At 41.4% G+C, this 17,238-nt stretch overlaps 1 protein-coding gene across 1 annotated transcript in view; it reads left to right on the forward strand.

The window, feature by feature from the left end:
- HECW2 (HECT, C2 and WW domain containing E3 ubiquitin protein ligase 2) overlaps window positions 1-17,238 on the forward strand; it is a gene marked incomplete at both ends in the record, with an annotated part of 103,306 nt that overhangs the window by 19,124 nt on the left and 66,944 nt on the right. The window contains one exon of the mRNA XM_080621880.1: window positions 10,857-10,964. Within this exon, the coding sequence (XP_080478006.1) occupies window positions 10,857-10,964 (108 nt within the window). The remainder of the gene's footprint in view (window positions 1-10,856; window positions 10,965-17,238) is intronic.

Raw genomic sequence — 17,238 nt, forward strand, 5'->3', positions numbered from 1 at the left:
TACTGTGTGAGTGGCAGAAGGAAAAATGAAAAGGGAGCAGAAGGATGGACAAAAGGGAAAGAGGGAAACTAGAAAATGTTCTTTGCAAACCTGCAGATCAGTAATAGCGAATGTGCTGGCAATAAATCTTACTCTGCTTCATGGGGAGCCAACATGAGCTATATTGCAAAATGTAATCTGGAGAAAAAGGTGAGTACTCAAGCCTAATGTTTCAGTAAGTTTTGGTGGGCAGTTGCCAAGTACTTGTTTGGTAGGTGATTTTAAAATTTCATAAATATAAATAGAACAAAAGACTCTTGCAACAGGTTCAGAATTCAGACTTACAATAATGTGTATGTTTCAAATATATCTTCTAGCCTGGTGTGCTTTTTATACACGCGCATTTCGGTGAAGCGTAAGATGTTTAAAGGGCAGATGTACGTTTCATAGGGATTCAAAATGGTGTTTTATTTTTAGATTTGCAAACCAAAAAAGCGCTAAAAATAGCACACAGTCTTCTTGACTCTATTTTAAGGTCTCTTAGTTATGGCAGTTATGTTCACTGCCTGTTCCACAAGAAAAACCTCTTTTTGAACAGTAAGTCAGTTACATGTGGGATAAAGTGTACTTGAGGTTAGCTTATGAGCTAGTAATGGTTCTCAAATGAGCCTAAATTTTACCAAAATTAAACCCAGAAGAGATCGTTACTTCTGATTTCCTGTATATTACAGGCCACTCACTGGTGTCCAAACTTTCAACTAGCCTGAATATTCCTATTCTTAGAAGGTTAAACTACATACTGTTGTCGTACAGTAGCAGCAGGCTGAAGTATAATAGTGATGCTATTGCAGAGGAGGAATCGTTCTAAGTACTTTTCGAGGCTATGAAGGAGGGAAGAGGGATGGGGTTTACCACCCCAGTGGTAGACTTGGCAGGGCTGCCATAACCATCTTGCTCTTCCTGAAGTGATTTCTACTGTTTCCACATCAGAAATGTTTGACCAGAAAAAAATCCAAACAACAAGCACAAAACAAGCCCCCCAGTTTCTCTGGTACCTTTCTGCACTGGGTATCTGCATACATGACCAGGTGCTGCTGGTCCGTTAAAACCAGCAGGAAGGCCATGAAATAAATGATCCTTCGCTTTTTCCCCTGGCTATGAGATTACTTATGATCTGTACCAGGACAGTCACACCAGAGAAAGCCTTCTCTGTAAGTGCAGCTGCACTAGCAAAATTGTGCTTTTGTTGGTAATGTTTATTTACCAACAGAATCTATCCGGGGGCAGGATAGGCTGTGTTGACAAAAGCACAGCTTTGCTGGTATCATGTCTTCCACAGCAGGAATACTTTGTTATATTTGCTAGTATTTCTGGCAAAGACTTGCAATGGGAATGTGGTCATAGATAAAAGGGCATGCCCTTGATTCTTGGGAAGCTGCAGTCCTCTTTTGTGTGAGGCTCAAGCAAGCTCAGCAGCTCATGAGCCGCCAGCAAACAAGCGCTTATCTGACACCATATAAGGTTGTGGTTGAGAAGGAAAATAATGAAAACTTTCCACAATAAACTTAAGACTGGCACATTAAATATGGCACAGAAAAGCCTTTTTTGTCAATTTAGCTCTGTCAGTATTTACACTGTAAAATGACCTTTTACAGTTTATTAGGAAAAATGGCTTGTGTTTCTAGATTTGTCCTCTCCCAGAATAACTGGCCTTTAGGATACTTGTACACACAGAGGGGTTTTTTTGGTTTTCTTGGGTTTGATACCGTTAAAAGCAGGAGATAATCACCTCTAGGCTACAAGGTTGTGGGAGTGTTGGGATGTGTTTGGGGATATGGTGAAGAAGTGGATATGTCAGAGAGAATGTCTTGAAAGGAATTACGGTTGTGAAGGTGGGTTTGTGTCATATTTTTATCAAGGTGTGAGTCACAAGGAAGTGCTGGGAAAAGGAATACCAAAAGATTTGTGCAAGTGTCAAGGATAATGCTGCAGGAGAGAGACAGGCTCTCGTTTTCCTCAGTATGTTGCTTTCATCTTTCCTATCTTCTCATTCTCTAATCTCTATAGTACAGTAGCCCACTAAATTGGTCTAGTCTGTTAGATTTCAAGTGCAGACCAACTTCAGTAGCCATTGGTGGCCTAAATCTGGATTTCCAAACTGTTCCCTGGCTGGTGGCCGCTGCTTTTTGCTTTCCCCCTGAGGAACAGGCTGTCTCTATCTTCTGCAGATGTCACTTTCCCCAAACCATCAGCAGCTGAGACGGTTGTGAGTTGACATGAGAGGTGGTGTAGCTCTTGCCTCAGCTCCTTCCTTCAGGAAGAGGTTTGTCATGTACATGTATGTGGGGGTAAATACAGCATCCCCCATGCTGTATTTACCCCCACATACAGCCAGCTGGACCTCAGCGAACTAAATGGTAGGGGATTTAATAGCATTTTGCAAAGATGGAGGGACTTTTCTGCAATACGATCAATTATCTAATGGTCTCTATGTCTTAGGGCATTCTGCACCATCTGTCAGAGTTTATTCAGTGGTGTTCTGTAGCTTAATTTTTTGTCTAACATTATCTCTTTCTCGTAGTATCCAGTCTTCTGTGGTGTGTTGCAGAAACACCCAAGTGCTGTGTATGCTTGTCGGCTAGCATCTGCCTTCCGTGTGAGCTGTATCATCTGGCCGGTGATCCATGCTGCACAAAGCACATGTGCCATGAGGCTGGCACATCTGTGAAACCTGAAGTGTAGATGGGAATGAAATGTACATCATTTTATGAAGGAGGATTAGTAAGATTTTCAGGAAAGAGGTTAAGCTTGAGGTCATTTCCTTCCTATTGTTACACTTTTGAATTTTTGCCAGTGAGATGGGTGAAAGGATTTATTTTTGTCTTTGAATGCTTTGAATTTCAATGATGTCTTTTCTTTGAATATAGAGAAGTGGAATTCCACTTTATTCCTGCCATTGTACTGTGACATATGTCTCAAAAAAATGGTATTTCTTTTTTTTGCAATATCTTTGTCCTGCATTCTAGTTAACTAATCCTTTGAGCTGCTGCTGTGCCTTGAAGTATCCCATTATGTGAGGGCACATGGAGATGCTCTGATCCCCACATTGAAGTGTTACATATAGAAGGAAACAAAATGCAGTGGCGTAATTCTTGGAAAAGGAGGAAATAGTCCATCTAATGGGCAGTGTGAGGATAAAGGCTGTGTATGAAAATGAGGGCAAGGATCTTGCACTCTGTTAATTTAAGCTTCAATAACAAAAAGGTTTCACTATTTAGTGTTTGGATGGGGTGTATGGTCTGGCTTCTGCCTTTGCTCTGCTTCTGTGGCTGAAGTAGGAGTGAAGTGTTAGAGAAATACAGCTTAAACCTGACCATCCTCTCAGTCGCAGGTGTAAAAATGAGTAATTGCTCTTGCTGCATAAAGTAACAGAGTGCAATAAACATCAGCAACATAATATATGTGGTATGTAGGGGTCACGGAGGGCATCTGAGGGAATGTAATTGGAGTCTTTTCTCCTTTTGCCCACAGCACAGGGGCAGCAAGCGGAGGTGTGTGAACCTTAATTTTGGTTGAGCATGTGCAGTGCTGCTGTGCAGTGAGGAACAAACACCTCCCTGCTCTTTTGACCCTGGATCGTGATATTAGATACTGGAATTTAGATGATGATGATCCTTCACTGCTAATGTAGCAGGAATGTGTCATCCGAATGCGGATACTTCTGTCCGGGTTGGAGTTCAGAGTGTCACCCAGGAACCTTTGGAAGTGCACCATCACCTTCGACAGCCCCAACAACCAATACTCTCCTACGTGACGCTGGAGGAGCATCTGCTGTTGTATGTTCCACAACCTCTTACTTTTCTGCCCTTGCTTTTCTCAGCTGACAGTTTGTGTCTTATATTTTCATTACCATCCAAGTTTTCCAAAGTGTTATGAAGAGCAAAGAGATCTATGATATCATGTAGTAGGATCTAGTACCTGCTTAGGCAGCTTTTGAAACTGTCCAAGAATTTCTTGTTTTCAACTTTTTGCTTTGTTGCCATTCAAGGGAGAACATTTCCAGACATTTAGTACACAGTGATGTGTAAATTTCTCTTAAAGTAGTCCAGTTCTGGTGTTCTTTCCCCTCCGGTCCTTTGAAAATACGGTTCCTGGAGGTGCTCATGCAAACATAAAGTAATACTTTATCTTTCAGTTATTTGTTAGCAAAGAGTCCGTCTCGGTTTCTTCAACGGGGAGCATTTGTTTGAGTGTCTTTAAGCTGAGTATGAATAAGTATACAACACTGAATGCGAGTAAACATTCATACTCGAAGTGGTGGAGGTGTCATCCCCCCTTCTTTGTTATCTGATAATTATTATCAGGATTAGCCTTGAGAGCTTGAACCTAGTGCACCACAAGTGTGCAATTTCATGGAGTGCATGCTGTGAAGAACTCGGTCTGCAGCCCATTCATCAGTTTGCGGAGATAGCTTTTAAGTACCCTTTTTGTTCTTGCGGTACTGGGGCAGCTTTGGCATGGTTTGGGTCCTTGCTGTAAGTTTAGGGAGTTGTAGATCAGTGGTCAGCATCCATCAGGAGGCTTGTGAGCAGTCAGAGGATGTGGCATCGGGAGCCTTGGCAGAGCTCCTTCACTAAGGTGGCATTCACCAACCTGAAAGAGGTAGAGGTACCAATAGCAGCTCTCTGCCACCTGCTTATGCCCCCACCCAGGAGTACCCAGTGCAGAGTTATCCTGGTTTAAAGGCAGCTTCATCCCTTCCGAATGTCACAGAGCAGTCTGGTCTTCTCTGAAATAACTGGGTTTGTGGGGAAGTCATACGGGAGAGTGAAACACTGAGTAAACAAAAGCCAGCACTTCCAGTGAGCTCCTGCTGTGCTCGCTCCTGTGCTCGCTGCTGTGGCTGCCTTGCCATCATTTCTAGGATTTAACCATCCTCCTGTTTACATCAGCCCGCCCCATGCTGCGGGGCCGTGGCCGTGCTTAGGAATCCTCCCATGGAAAAGGCGAGGAAGGAAGTGGAGGGAGGATGGGGCTTCGGCATCCTGTACCCTTCAGAGGGGAGTGGCTGCAAATAGCTGAGCTGGAAGGACATAATACTTCATATGTTTTAACACTGGCTGCTTGAACCTACATAAACCCTTGATTAAAGGAGAAGAGGCAGACGATTGTGTGTCACTGTTAGAAACTGCCGGGGAGTTTGAGAACATCCGTCTAAAACCCTTTCCTTCAAATGACAAGAGGAAAGGAGAGGACAGACGTGCCTTGTGGAACTGAGATTATACAACAGTGCTAATGCAGAGCTCCAGACTTGAGCTGCAGGGTCCAGAAGGCAACTTTTGTGGGAAAATACTGCTTGTGATTGGAAACAGGGATGCTGTTTTCAGGATCCAGCCTATAAAACATTAATTTTATTTTATTCTTCAGTTTGTTAATCTGTCTCAGATGGAGGAATGCAGTTTAGGATCCACAGGCATCGTTTGGAATGGACAGGTAAGGCTAGAAGGTGCAACTAAGTGTTGATCTTTAACTTAAGCGACGTACTGCATACGCTAGTGCTGTCATCCCTGGTTCCACCGGAAAGCCTGTGAACTGTTCACAGAGATGGGAAGTTCACAGAACATAAGTTGTATGTAGTGGTGGGTAAATATTTGTTTGTACAGTAGTCACTGAAATGTCCTGTGTTTTATATAGGTTCACATAATGTGATTTATTACAATAATTCTTTGCAGTGGAAGCTCTGCCTTGAAATTGTTAATTTACTTACTGGCTTTCCAGAAAAGGAGGGAGGCCTCAGGTGACAAAATTTATCTTCTCTTTTAAATGTGTCATTATGCAGTTTTCAATTGCTTCTAAGTGTATTTGAGTGAAACTGATCTAGTTCATTAGTTCAGTAAACTTTGTTCTGCTGTTTTAATGATTACTTATGGTTGGGTTTGGATTCTTTTAGTATTTATGGAATTAAAATTATTAAAGGTTGCCAAAGTGAAAATATTGCACAAAAGTTAGTGTTACAGACTTCCCCAGTCAGTGGCTCAGAATCCACTGTAAGTACTCTTTATTAGTCTCGCATTTTGGTGGAAGTCTGTTTTACCGCTTGGACGTCTGTGCTCATACCAAAAAGCAGAGTGCACTTATTGGCACCAGGACTGAAGTTTTGGAAGTCATGCAGTAAAACGTATGTACATCAGATTCATCAGATTTCTGTTTTGCATCCTAGAGATCTCATGATGATTGGCTCAAAATTCAGTTACAAAATATCCTCTGATGCCAATTAACTACAAACCTGTTACTTTTAAAGGCTGAGTGAAATGACAGAATAAAATAGGCAAAAGGTGACGACTATTCTCAATAGTGTGCTTGCGAGAGAAACTGGAGGCAGATCCATGAATCTCAGCTTGAGACAAAGCTATTCATAGCTTTGCTATCTGCCAGCCTTACAGCTCCTCCGATACATACTGTAAGAGAACACCTGACATTTAGATTGATGCTTTGTGAGCTTCCCCAGGCTGAGTACAAGCACCCCTATTGATAATAGTATGCATCACATGCATCTTCTTCAGTGCCCAAGAATTCATTACAATTAACCTAAAATATTAAGGGGGTCAGTATTTTCAAATTAAGAATAAACAATACAAGCACTTCAAAAGATCTTGAATAAAACATCTTCCAGAAAGGGATAAAAAAACCCTGAGATTGGGATGTAAATCCCAGAATTATGCAGCGATGTGGTGTTACAAATATGATTGATCTCTTCTGAGCCAAACTGCAAGGATTTTTCAAGAGCTGCGAATTAGAATGGCCATATATGGTAGTGAAAGATGAAAATACTAAAACTGTGTATGATTAAAACTGTTCAGTGACATTCAGAATCTGTTCAACATCACCTTCACCTTCTCCCTGAGCTCTGCGTATAAGCATCTTTATAAATGTGTTACAGAAAAGAGTTCAGCATGTAAAAGTTTGAAGGTCTTGGCTTGCTGTAGGGAACTGTTAAATTTTTCCCTATGCACTAAGCAATCTGTGATGGTTCCACACTAGGAGTTCACGACTTCTGTAATGTTTCGGTATTTGAAGAATAAAAGTCCTTTGTATTCATGGAGACAAGCCTTTTATCACATAACCTGACACTACTGACCACAGAAACGGGGACAAGAAGATAAGCATTGGGTTGCATATGATCAGTCTTTGCTCTGGGACTATAAAGCTTGCTTCAGATATTAATTGGTACCAGTTCTACCTTGTTTAACTGTCTTAAGAAAGACTGTATCTTACTTGTTTATTTACTTGTTTATTTACTTGTTGATTGCAGCTGTGCAAGATGACTCCTAAGGTGATGGATTTCAGGTAGTTCATCTTTTTTTCCTAGGACAGAAATAATGAAAGCAGTCAGACACAAAGAACAAAATGTGAACTCCGCAGAAGCCTCCTGACCCCTGATGTCAGACACTGATTTAGCAGGGCTTTCAAACTCCCGTAATATCCACGTCCAAAATTGGGAGTAGCAGTTTATAAACCAGATGATTGTGCTGCCATTCAGACAGGCTGGAGAAACAGGCAAACAGGGAGCTTTGGAAATCAGCTTTGCAGAAAAAGACTTGGAGGTCCTGGGGGCCAAGTAGTTGAACAAGAGCAAACAGTGTGCCCAGGTCACCCACTGGCTCCTGGGCTGCATTAGGAAGAACCTTAGCCAGCAGGTTAAGGGAGGTGGTCCTTCCTCTCTACTCATCTGCATGCTGTGTCCAGCTCCGGGCTTCCAGTACAGAAAAGGCATGGGCGTACTGGAGCTTCTTACGGCTCTTACTCTTTCATGGGCATAATTTTATTGTGAAAACCTATTATGTAAGAATGATACCTTCTTTCATTGCACTGTTCATCCCTTTATCCAGTACTTCTGATATAAGATAGCCATACTGAATTGGCATATGCCAGAGGTAACTGCAGCCCATTCGCTCTCATGTCAGGGTAGAGCTGTGGACAGGGTTGGGGAGTTACAGTGCTGACATGGAGGGCACAGGCTGTCGGTATTACAGATGCCATTGGTAATGATGGTTAAGTCTGAAAGTGGAAAAAATTAGTTCAGTTCCTGACTTCAGGTTTGGCTGATTGCACAGCAGTTTAATAAAGAAAACATCATTACTTGGAACACATTTGCTTCACAGCGATTTCAAAACTGGTCAGTGTGAAGTTCCATGCAGTGATATTTTTATTACTAGCCACTTTTCATTGTAGAACATGTCTCACATACACAGATTTGTGCAGGGTTGCAGCTCTGAGAAATGTATGTATTATTTTGTGCCTAAGAATTATTGAGGACAGAAAGGTACTGTGCAACTTGCATGGTTTTATTTATTTCAGAAGTGTAGACTCAGTGGACAAGACACCAATGCAGTAAGACAGTATTTTGTTGCATATTTTATGTTCTGGGAAGAGATATTTATATCTACTCTTTGGCCCAGATTCTGGAACAGCTGCCAGTTTCACAAACAGTAACAATTATGTGCTAAAAGGGGAGCTGAACTTCTCAGAATTGAGGTTCCCTATGAAATATATATATATATACACATATAGCATGTGTGTGTATATACACACGTACATACATATATATGTTTTGGGGGAGAGGAGGGATGAGGTACTGGTAGTGGTGACACTGCTTTTTGTGCTGTCAAACATGTTTTGATTTTGATTTGGTTTTGATTTTGCATAGCTTAACCTTACTGAGACTATCACTGGTAACTTTTTATTGCTGTGTTGATAAGTAAATTCCAGCAACATGGTGTACTTCAGTGTTTTCGTGCTGTTTGGTGTTTTTTTTTTCTGTTCAGTTCCTCTTTTTAAAGTCCATGAACTGTGGTTCAAAGTTATTTTTCCATATGCATTAGTAATGATATTTTTTCCCCCTCTGTGAATGGATAACAAAATCTGTTTCAGAAGAAAACCAAAGCTGTCCCGAATAAATTCTGTAATTTGAGTCCATTGCTGACAGGCAGTGGTCTGTCAGCATTTCTCATCCCTCTGTCTGCACCACCTTCTGTTGCAATGGCAGCGTGCCTGTGGGCAGAGTATCAATGATTTAGGCTTCATTGCTGCAAAGGAGACTGTTTCTTCATGAAAGGGCTTAAAATCCAGGCACTTCCTTAAGTGTTGGATTTTATTAGATAAGGTGTAAGAAAATGTTCTTCTTTCTTGTAACTGTTAGCTCAGAATTCAAGACTCCGTTCATGTAGGACTTCTTCTGAAGCTCACTGATAGCCCTGTGAAAACTACCCCTTGCTTTACTTAGTTCCTGGCTTTTAAAAACGCAAAGAACAATTTATTGTGCCTTAATGTTGGACATCTCACTGTTAAAGGCATATTTCATTGCTTCAGATTCCTTCATTTGTTTAATAAGCTAAGAATAAAAAAGATTATGTTTATAACACACCAAGTATCTGTCCTTCTGCTTAGAATGATGAACAGACTCTCCTCCAATTGATTAAATACAGAAATTCAGAAATTGGGAAGAACTATAGCATGTTAGGGGAGGTGGGGCTCTTTTGTCATACAGTACACCTTTATTTACCTAGATGTAATGAGAACACTGAATAATTTAAAGCTATCTGTTTCAGGTAACCGTGGAACTCTTAAATCTGCTCGCTTTTGGTAGTAGTGGTTTGGGGTTTGGATAACCACATTTGTATGGTGGACCAAAATAGGCACTAATGTAGATTCGCTGCAAGTTAAGCTATATCTCATGGCTTCCCAGAGTTCTGTCAAGAAGTAAATAAATAAGTCAGCAGTGTATTGTTTCGGTTAGAGCGCCATTGTAAACCACATAGAGTTGGGGTATTTTTAACTTTAAGGGATATCAAGTACCACTGGAAAGAATTTGAATGCTGTATTTGAGGCCGCAGGTATAATTGTCTGCTTAAGGAACAGCTGCCTAAATGTGCTTGTAAAACATTTTGATTTAGGCTTGATTTAGCATAAAGGACTTCTCTGTGTAAACGAGTTAAGTTGGATTTATGTTGGCTTCCTCTGTGAGATCGTAACTAACCTTTGTGCCCTTTCAGACAGCTGTTCACTCTGATTTTGTGTCATTCATACAGTGTTCTGGGTGCCTGAATACAAGCTGGTGAATGAAAAATAAACCCCGAGACCTGTGTTTGTTACTGTTACGACCAAAAGTTTAGTTCAACAGAGGAAAATACTGATACTGCTAAGCTGATCCGCAGATACTTACAGTTTGTTTCTCCATTCTCTTTTGAATGTATTCTGGTGAATCTCTTTTGTATGCCTGGCTTAGTAAGTGACTGGTCTGCACTTTGATCCTGTAACTCCACTGATAAGGAATAATACTGTACCTGTCAGAAGACTGAAAGTGTCAGATATTTTGGTGTATGTATAAGAATATTCTTCCTAGTTTCTGAAGCATAGGATATTAAAAACTGAAGTAAGTCTTGATACCTGTAGTTGCAATTCTGTACTCCTTGCTGGGGAATGAATGTTAGATTTTCACGTTGCAGAGAAGCACCACTGTATAAAATGGTAGGTAGGTCTGTGATGAAGTTTCAGTGAGCTCTCTGCCCCCAGCAGCCTCTCTGTTGAGTAAGGGAAGTTTTGGAATTTAATACCTTACCTTGGCAGGTCATCTCTTACAGGAAATCGTATGTTTACTTTGGCTGTATGTATGTCTGCTTACTCTGCATAAATTGATCCAACTAAAAACCATGAAAGAGAATCCATTTATCTTTTGCCAGTTATTCTGATTCTTTTTTAATTTAATTTCTTTTTAATGCAAGTAATTTTTTGTATGTGAGTCTCTTGGAACAGAAAACTGGGAAAACTGCTCTCGTAAATACTACTGATACTACAGATATTTTAATTTCCTTTTTCAGATGAGAACTCTCCAGCCAATTTCTGGGATTCCAAGAATCGGGGAGTGACGGGCACACAAAAAGGACAAATTGTATGGCGAATTGAACCTGGCCCCTATTTTATGGAATGTGAGTACCTATTTTTCCAGTGCTTATCAAAAAGCCAAGCATGCTTTTGTGTCAAGGCAAGTCAACAGGATGGCATTTGATACCCATTTCTTCAATCCCTCTGATAAACAAAAGGGTTTGGTCATATTGCTCTAAGGGCAGCATTTTCCAATGCATTTGCTGGTTGTTACAAAAATGGAGTTGAGCTTAGATGTACATTTGTATTCTAGGGTGTCATGGTTTAACCCCAGCCTTCAACTAAGTACCACGTAGCTGCTTGCTCACTTCCTCTCTGCCTTCCTAGTAGGATAGGCAGGAGAATGAGAAAAAGGTAAAACCTGTGGGTTGAGATGAGAACAGTTTAATAGCTGAAATAAAGTCAAATATAATAAAAATAACAGTAGTAATGAAAAGAGAGATAATAGAGAGAGAGAAGTAAAGCCCCAGAAAGACAAGTGACGCACAATATAATTGTTCACTACCCACTGACCCATACCCAGCCCGACCCAAACAGCATCTGGTGGTTCCCAGCCCACTCCCCCAGTTTATATACTGAGCATGATGTTCTACAGTATTAACTGTATCCCAGGTGAAACTAGAACATAGGGATATTCTTAGTGTTTAGTTCTTAGGTTCAGTTTAAGGGAGGAAGAAATTGCCTTTTGCAATGCCCTGTAGCATATACACATTGAAGGATGAAGTCCCTTCCCTAGAAGTTTAACATTTCAGCTGGACAAACATTGATAGTAAATGCACATGAAGGAAATTGTAGTAAGCTAGTAGTGCTTGCTAATGCTTGTTAGTATGAAGGTTAGATTTGTCTCTAGGAAATGCCAGTCTCTTGTCCAGTTGCACCAGGATTTCTCAGCTAAAGTTTTGTTGTGCTGGTGGGAAATCTGCTAGGCAGTTTGGAAATACCAAACCTCTATGGAACTGGAAGAAAAAGGCTTCAGCTGAGCTCTATAGGGAGTATTGATAGCCAATATTTAAACCAGATGCTCTGCCACTTCCGTAGTTTACCAGGGTTTATAGGAAGCTAAGCCACTCTGCTGTCTGCCTTTCGTTTGCTTGGTTTGGTTTGGTTTTTTGCTCTTTGATAGAAAGGAGCTATCTTACCATCTAAAGTATACGACCCTAAAGAAATTGACTTTTTTAATCCCAAGATGTTATGTCTGAGCTTGCTGGAAACTCTGATATACCAAGCATCAAAGTGGCAATCAGTCCCAAAAGAGCTGTGAGCTGCTCTACCACCTGTTTAGCCTCACAGCAATGAATCCTCCCTCACAAATAAATAAATAAGTAGAAGTACTCCCACTCTGTTACTTCACTGTACACTGCAGGGCTGCTAACTGTAGGTCTTGGCAGGAATTTTTATTCTAATTAAATGACATAACAGCAGTACATGTATTTCAAGAAGTGTTGTGTACCCTGTACTATAAATACTTATGAAAACTTCTTATTTCTAGAACTCATCATTGAATCCTGCCAAGTTTTTAATAGGATAAAATTAAATCCAATTTCAGGAATTTATTACAGGAAAAATGATTGAACTGACGATAAAGATCAAGAAGAATAATAAACATCAAGATAATTAACTTTCCTGGAGCCAAAGACAGTCGTATATTAAAGCAGATTAAAAGGAACGTTAGGAGAGTTCATTGCCTCGTCTTTCTTCTACATCTACTCTGTTAGCATTGTTACCAATACGGGCAGTTTGACTTCAAGGATGTTTAGATCTTTTAGCCAGTTACGTGTTGCTCCATGATGTATGGAGATGAAGCTCTTGAGTTCATGTGGTAGCCTAGGCTAATGCTTCAAGAATCTGTAGTTTTGACTTAAAATCAGTTGCAACTGACTTTGCATTTTGCAACCGATAGAATGCAGGAAACACATTCTTTGGTTGTGGCTGGCTTTACTGATGAACAGCTCTGCTGCCATACAATGAACTAGAATCAAGCAATTAGCAGCAGCTGAGAACTGTAAAAAGGAATGTTTATGAGCATCTGTTGCTATAGCACATAGTATGGCAGATAAATATGTCACCAGTGACACCTGTGTTTCTAGTAAGACATCAAAAATTACACTGAAATACGTAGCTGAATTTCTCATTCCACTTTTTAAACTAGAAGCTCTACAGATACATGACCATGTTTGCTCAGCAAGGCTTTTTCTTGTAGCTTATAGGTGTTGAAGCACCTCTGATACAAATACAGGCAGCTGCTCTTTTTCTTTCTTTCTTTTTTATCCCTCAGATCACCAAATCACAGCCCAGGCACAGGCAGCAAGTGGCTGTGCAGTTCAGGTGCAACCACAGTGTTATGCCTCTGCCATGCAGCACCAGCCTGGCTGTGGAAAGAGCTGTGCTGGCAGGGTTCTCACCATGCTCAACACTGTCACTGCTCAGCCTGTTCCAGGCACAGAGGTGAGCTTAGCTCCCTTATTAGCATCTTTCTCCTGCCATGGTGCTGATATAATTTGTACTCACTGTACCACTGCATGTGATTCCATTGTCACAGGAAGGGAGGTAGAGGCAGAGACAAACAGGGAGGCTCACATCCCCAGTAAATATAGAATCATAGAATGGTTTGGTTTGGAAAGGACCTTAAGATCATCTAGTTCCAGCCCCCTGCCATGGGCAGGGGTATCTCTCACTAGACCAGGATACTGAAGGCCCTATCCAACCTGGCCTTGAACACTGCCAGGGATGGAGCACATATATACCTGATTGTTGAAGTTAAGGTATCTCTTATGCTTTAATCTGCCATTATTTTCCAAATTTGGAAAGAACTCTACAGTTGTAGATTTCTTGTGCTTAGAAATACTTTTGATAAGATGCAGAATGTATCAGACAAAGGTCATGGTACTAGAGGTTTGTCGTATTCACTCCTCAGTAATGACATGCAGCAGACCAGTAGCAACCTGACCATGCTTCTGTATGAATGAAAGAAGACGGTGGAGAACAATCCCAGATTCAGCAGCAATGTCCCTGAATTTGTGAAGCGGCATCTTCAGTAAGAGGGAACAACGTCTGGGGGACCAGTATGGACAAAATAGATCAATCTAAATTCATTTGGAGACTAATCACAGCGTAGGAATGCTGGTTGCATCCAGCCTCCTGCTCCATCTGGCACTTGACCTGGTCAGCTGTGGTTTGTAAAGCACAGTATTGAAAACCTTCAAGGACAGAGATTTCACAGATGCTGTAGGTAACCTTTTCCAGTGCTGCAGTATTGTTCCAGCTGAAAAGGTTTTTCTGACATGCAGTCTGAATGGCCAATGCTTAAATCTGGAGCCATTGCCATTGCCCCTTTTAAAATCTTCTGATAGAACTGGAAAGAACTGAGTTTCTAATATTTGTCTTGCCTTAACCTCTTCTTCACCAGACTAAGCAAGGCCAGCTCCTTCAGCCTCTTCTCATAGGTCACATTTTCTCCATTCCAACCATCTTTCTAGCTCTCTGCTGTCTCCTCTTCATTCTCTCCATGCTCTTGAAGCTAGGGACCCAAAACTAGGCACAGTATTCCTCACCAGTACCAAGTAGAGGGGGACAGTAACTTCCATCTCTCTGCTGGTCACACTTCTTCTAATGTAGCCTGTGAGGTGGTTTGCTGTATTAGCGATGAGAACACGCTTACATTCAGCTTAGTGTCCATCCTGAGGCCATTTCCTTTTCATCTTGCAGTCTCTTCAGAGACCATAGTGATGCATGGGGTCCTTCCACCCCTGGTGCAGAGACTTGCAAGTCTTCCACTTGAACTTGATGACATTACTTTTGACCCAGTCTTCTATCACTTGTGCTCTAATGTGTAGAGAAGCTCCAGCAGGTAATGGTAAGTTAGGTATATAATTGAGTTAGAGCTGGGCTTATGTCACTGCAGAGTTTTCTGGCTTGGAGCTGTTCTGTGTTTGGAGCACAAACGGCGCTTAGTTGCCAGTGCCTCTATACTGCTATACTTACAAGGTTGGTAGGCTCCCTGCTCTACCTATACCCAAGGAGAGGAGGGGGATGTTTGCTGCAAGCCTGAGAAGCCTTAAACCAGCTCTGGCAATGAGAACTGAAGATGCTTCTTAACAGTTACACTGTAACTACATTAATCCTTTAGTTTTTACAGTCAGAACTGGCCTGAAGTTGCCTGCTTTTTTGGCAAGGAAAGGAACAGACATTACTAATGTTGAATGATGAGATCAGGCAGCGTGCATGTTAATCCCAAAGACTATGGTTGTGGTTTTTCCCTAGCAGTCTCAACGCTTAGGGCCGTTATGTATCTTTTCACCAGTAATGTAGTATCTCCGTAGGGTGAAGTGCAGAGGCTCATAAGCTCGCTAACAAACCATATGCAAGTGAATCTCGTGCAGGAGTATTTCCAATGTAATTGCATTAATGTTAATTGGTGGGAGTCAGCTGGATTTGGCCTCAGATTCCTTCTGCAATCCTCAGATTTGTATTTTTTAAGAAAAGCATCTTATGCCTTAATTTGGGGAGGTGTTTTTCCATGAGCATAATTATAAACTTACTGAGCTTCACTGAGGATTGTGAAATTTATGCTTATGTTTTAAGGCAGGCCTTGGATAAACATTTTTCCGATTTTTGCACTACTGTGTATCCTTAGTTTTGAAACTCAATTTTCCTGTCATGCCATTTACTCTTCTTAAAATCCCTCCCTATGGATTTAGCATCTCCTATTTCCCAGCTAACATGTAAAGGCACGGTTTGCCATCTGTTCTATTCGGATCAAGCAACCTGCGGAAAGAAGGGCAAGGAGAGTCTCATCACCTTCCTATTAAAACCAGACATTAATTCCCTACAAAGCATCCAAAATTAGCAAAACAAGGATGATCAAAGAAAACTCTTACTTGCTTTAGACAAAAATCAACACCAGAGCAATCTGTGGACTTTGCCCTGAGAAAGGAGAATCAAAGGAATTGTCAGTGAAATAATGAGAAATGAATTTAATGTATTTCAGAAGTACAAGCAGAATCTGAGTGGAGTGACTGAGGAAAGGGAAGGGGGGGAAACATATGCAAAGGAGAAGGAAAATGCTTGCAAAATACAAAATCCAGCTCACCATCAGGAACGGCTGGTGTCCTTAAGTTGTCACCTTGAGACAGTGAGTGGCTCTGAAATGCAGAGCCAACCAGTATGGACCATACATACAGAATGGATGTTTCCCTACAGAAGGAGCAAAAGTGCCATGTAAGCATGAAAGTGAACGCAGTCATTGTAAAGATCCAAGAAGGTGAATTTGAGCATCGCTATGCCCAAGATGTTGTTTCCTTACTCACATAGTAGAGGTGGCTTTAAAACATCCTGTTCTGAGGCTTGATAAAATGTGGAGGAAGGAAAACAATGACTCACTAGACGGCTCCCTCAAGTTGTTTGCTGTGTAAACTGCAGAAGGATTGCTAAACGTGGCCGTAGCAATACAGCTTTCATCCTGCTCTGGTAAAAGGAGAGAACAAGTTGTTCGGGGGGTATTATTCTGAACAAGTTGCAATAATGTGAAGTTGCAACACGGCTTCATGCTTTCGCATTTCTTATGTACCGTGGCATAAGACTGTTCAGGTTCTTAAGTACGCCAGGACCTTTAGTCTCTGATGCAAGAGAGGCTGCAATTGACGCAGGAGTGCTTTTTAGATAGCAGAGTGTTTCTCTGGCTGTAGCAGTCTGAGCTTGGTATGCCAGGGGCTCCCTTTGGGGCATCGTGGTGGAACAGAGATGATGGTATTTCTTACAGAGAAGAGACATAGCAGAAAGATGGATTGAAATGGATCCATGGAAAGGCTGGTGATAGAAGAAGCATGTGAAAAGAGGCTTGAATTTTAAGAAGACTAGTTGAGAAAAGCTGCTGCTCATTTATAAACCGCAGCTTCCATGTCAGTTTTCTGCAGTATGGGGAAGGACAGGTCATGTTGGGGGTGCAATGGGAGGGAGATTCAGTACAATATAGTCATTGTCACACGACAAATAACTGGTGCTTATGCACTTCATATGCAGAGTCCCCAGAAGTTAAGAGCTGTATGTGTTCCAGTAGTTCAAATTGGCCAGGGGCTATTTTCTGCTGCTGGGAGCAAGTGACAGAATTGTGGCTTGCACCCATGCAGCCAACCATTCCCCTGTATCATGAATACATGGTCAGTGTTCAGCAGATTGGATGGTTGTATGTTCACACTTGAGTTCCTACCATGGTCCTGCCTGGTTTATGGTTACAAGCAGAGGCCAAGATCCTCCTGACTGTATTGAACTTGTATTTGTAAGTTATAACCTTGGTCCCGTGAGTATTTAATTATCCTATCA

The sequence above is a fragment of the Psittacula echo genome, assembly GCF_963264785.1.
Source record: "Psittacula echo genome assembly, chromosome: 6".
Taxonomy (NCBI): Eukaryota; Metazoa; Chordata; class Aves; order Psittaciformes; family Psittacidae; genus Psittacula; species Psittacula echo.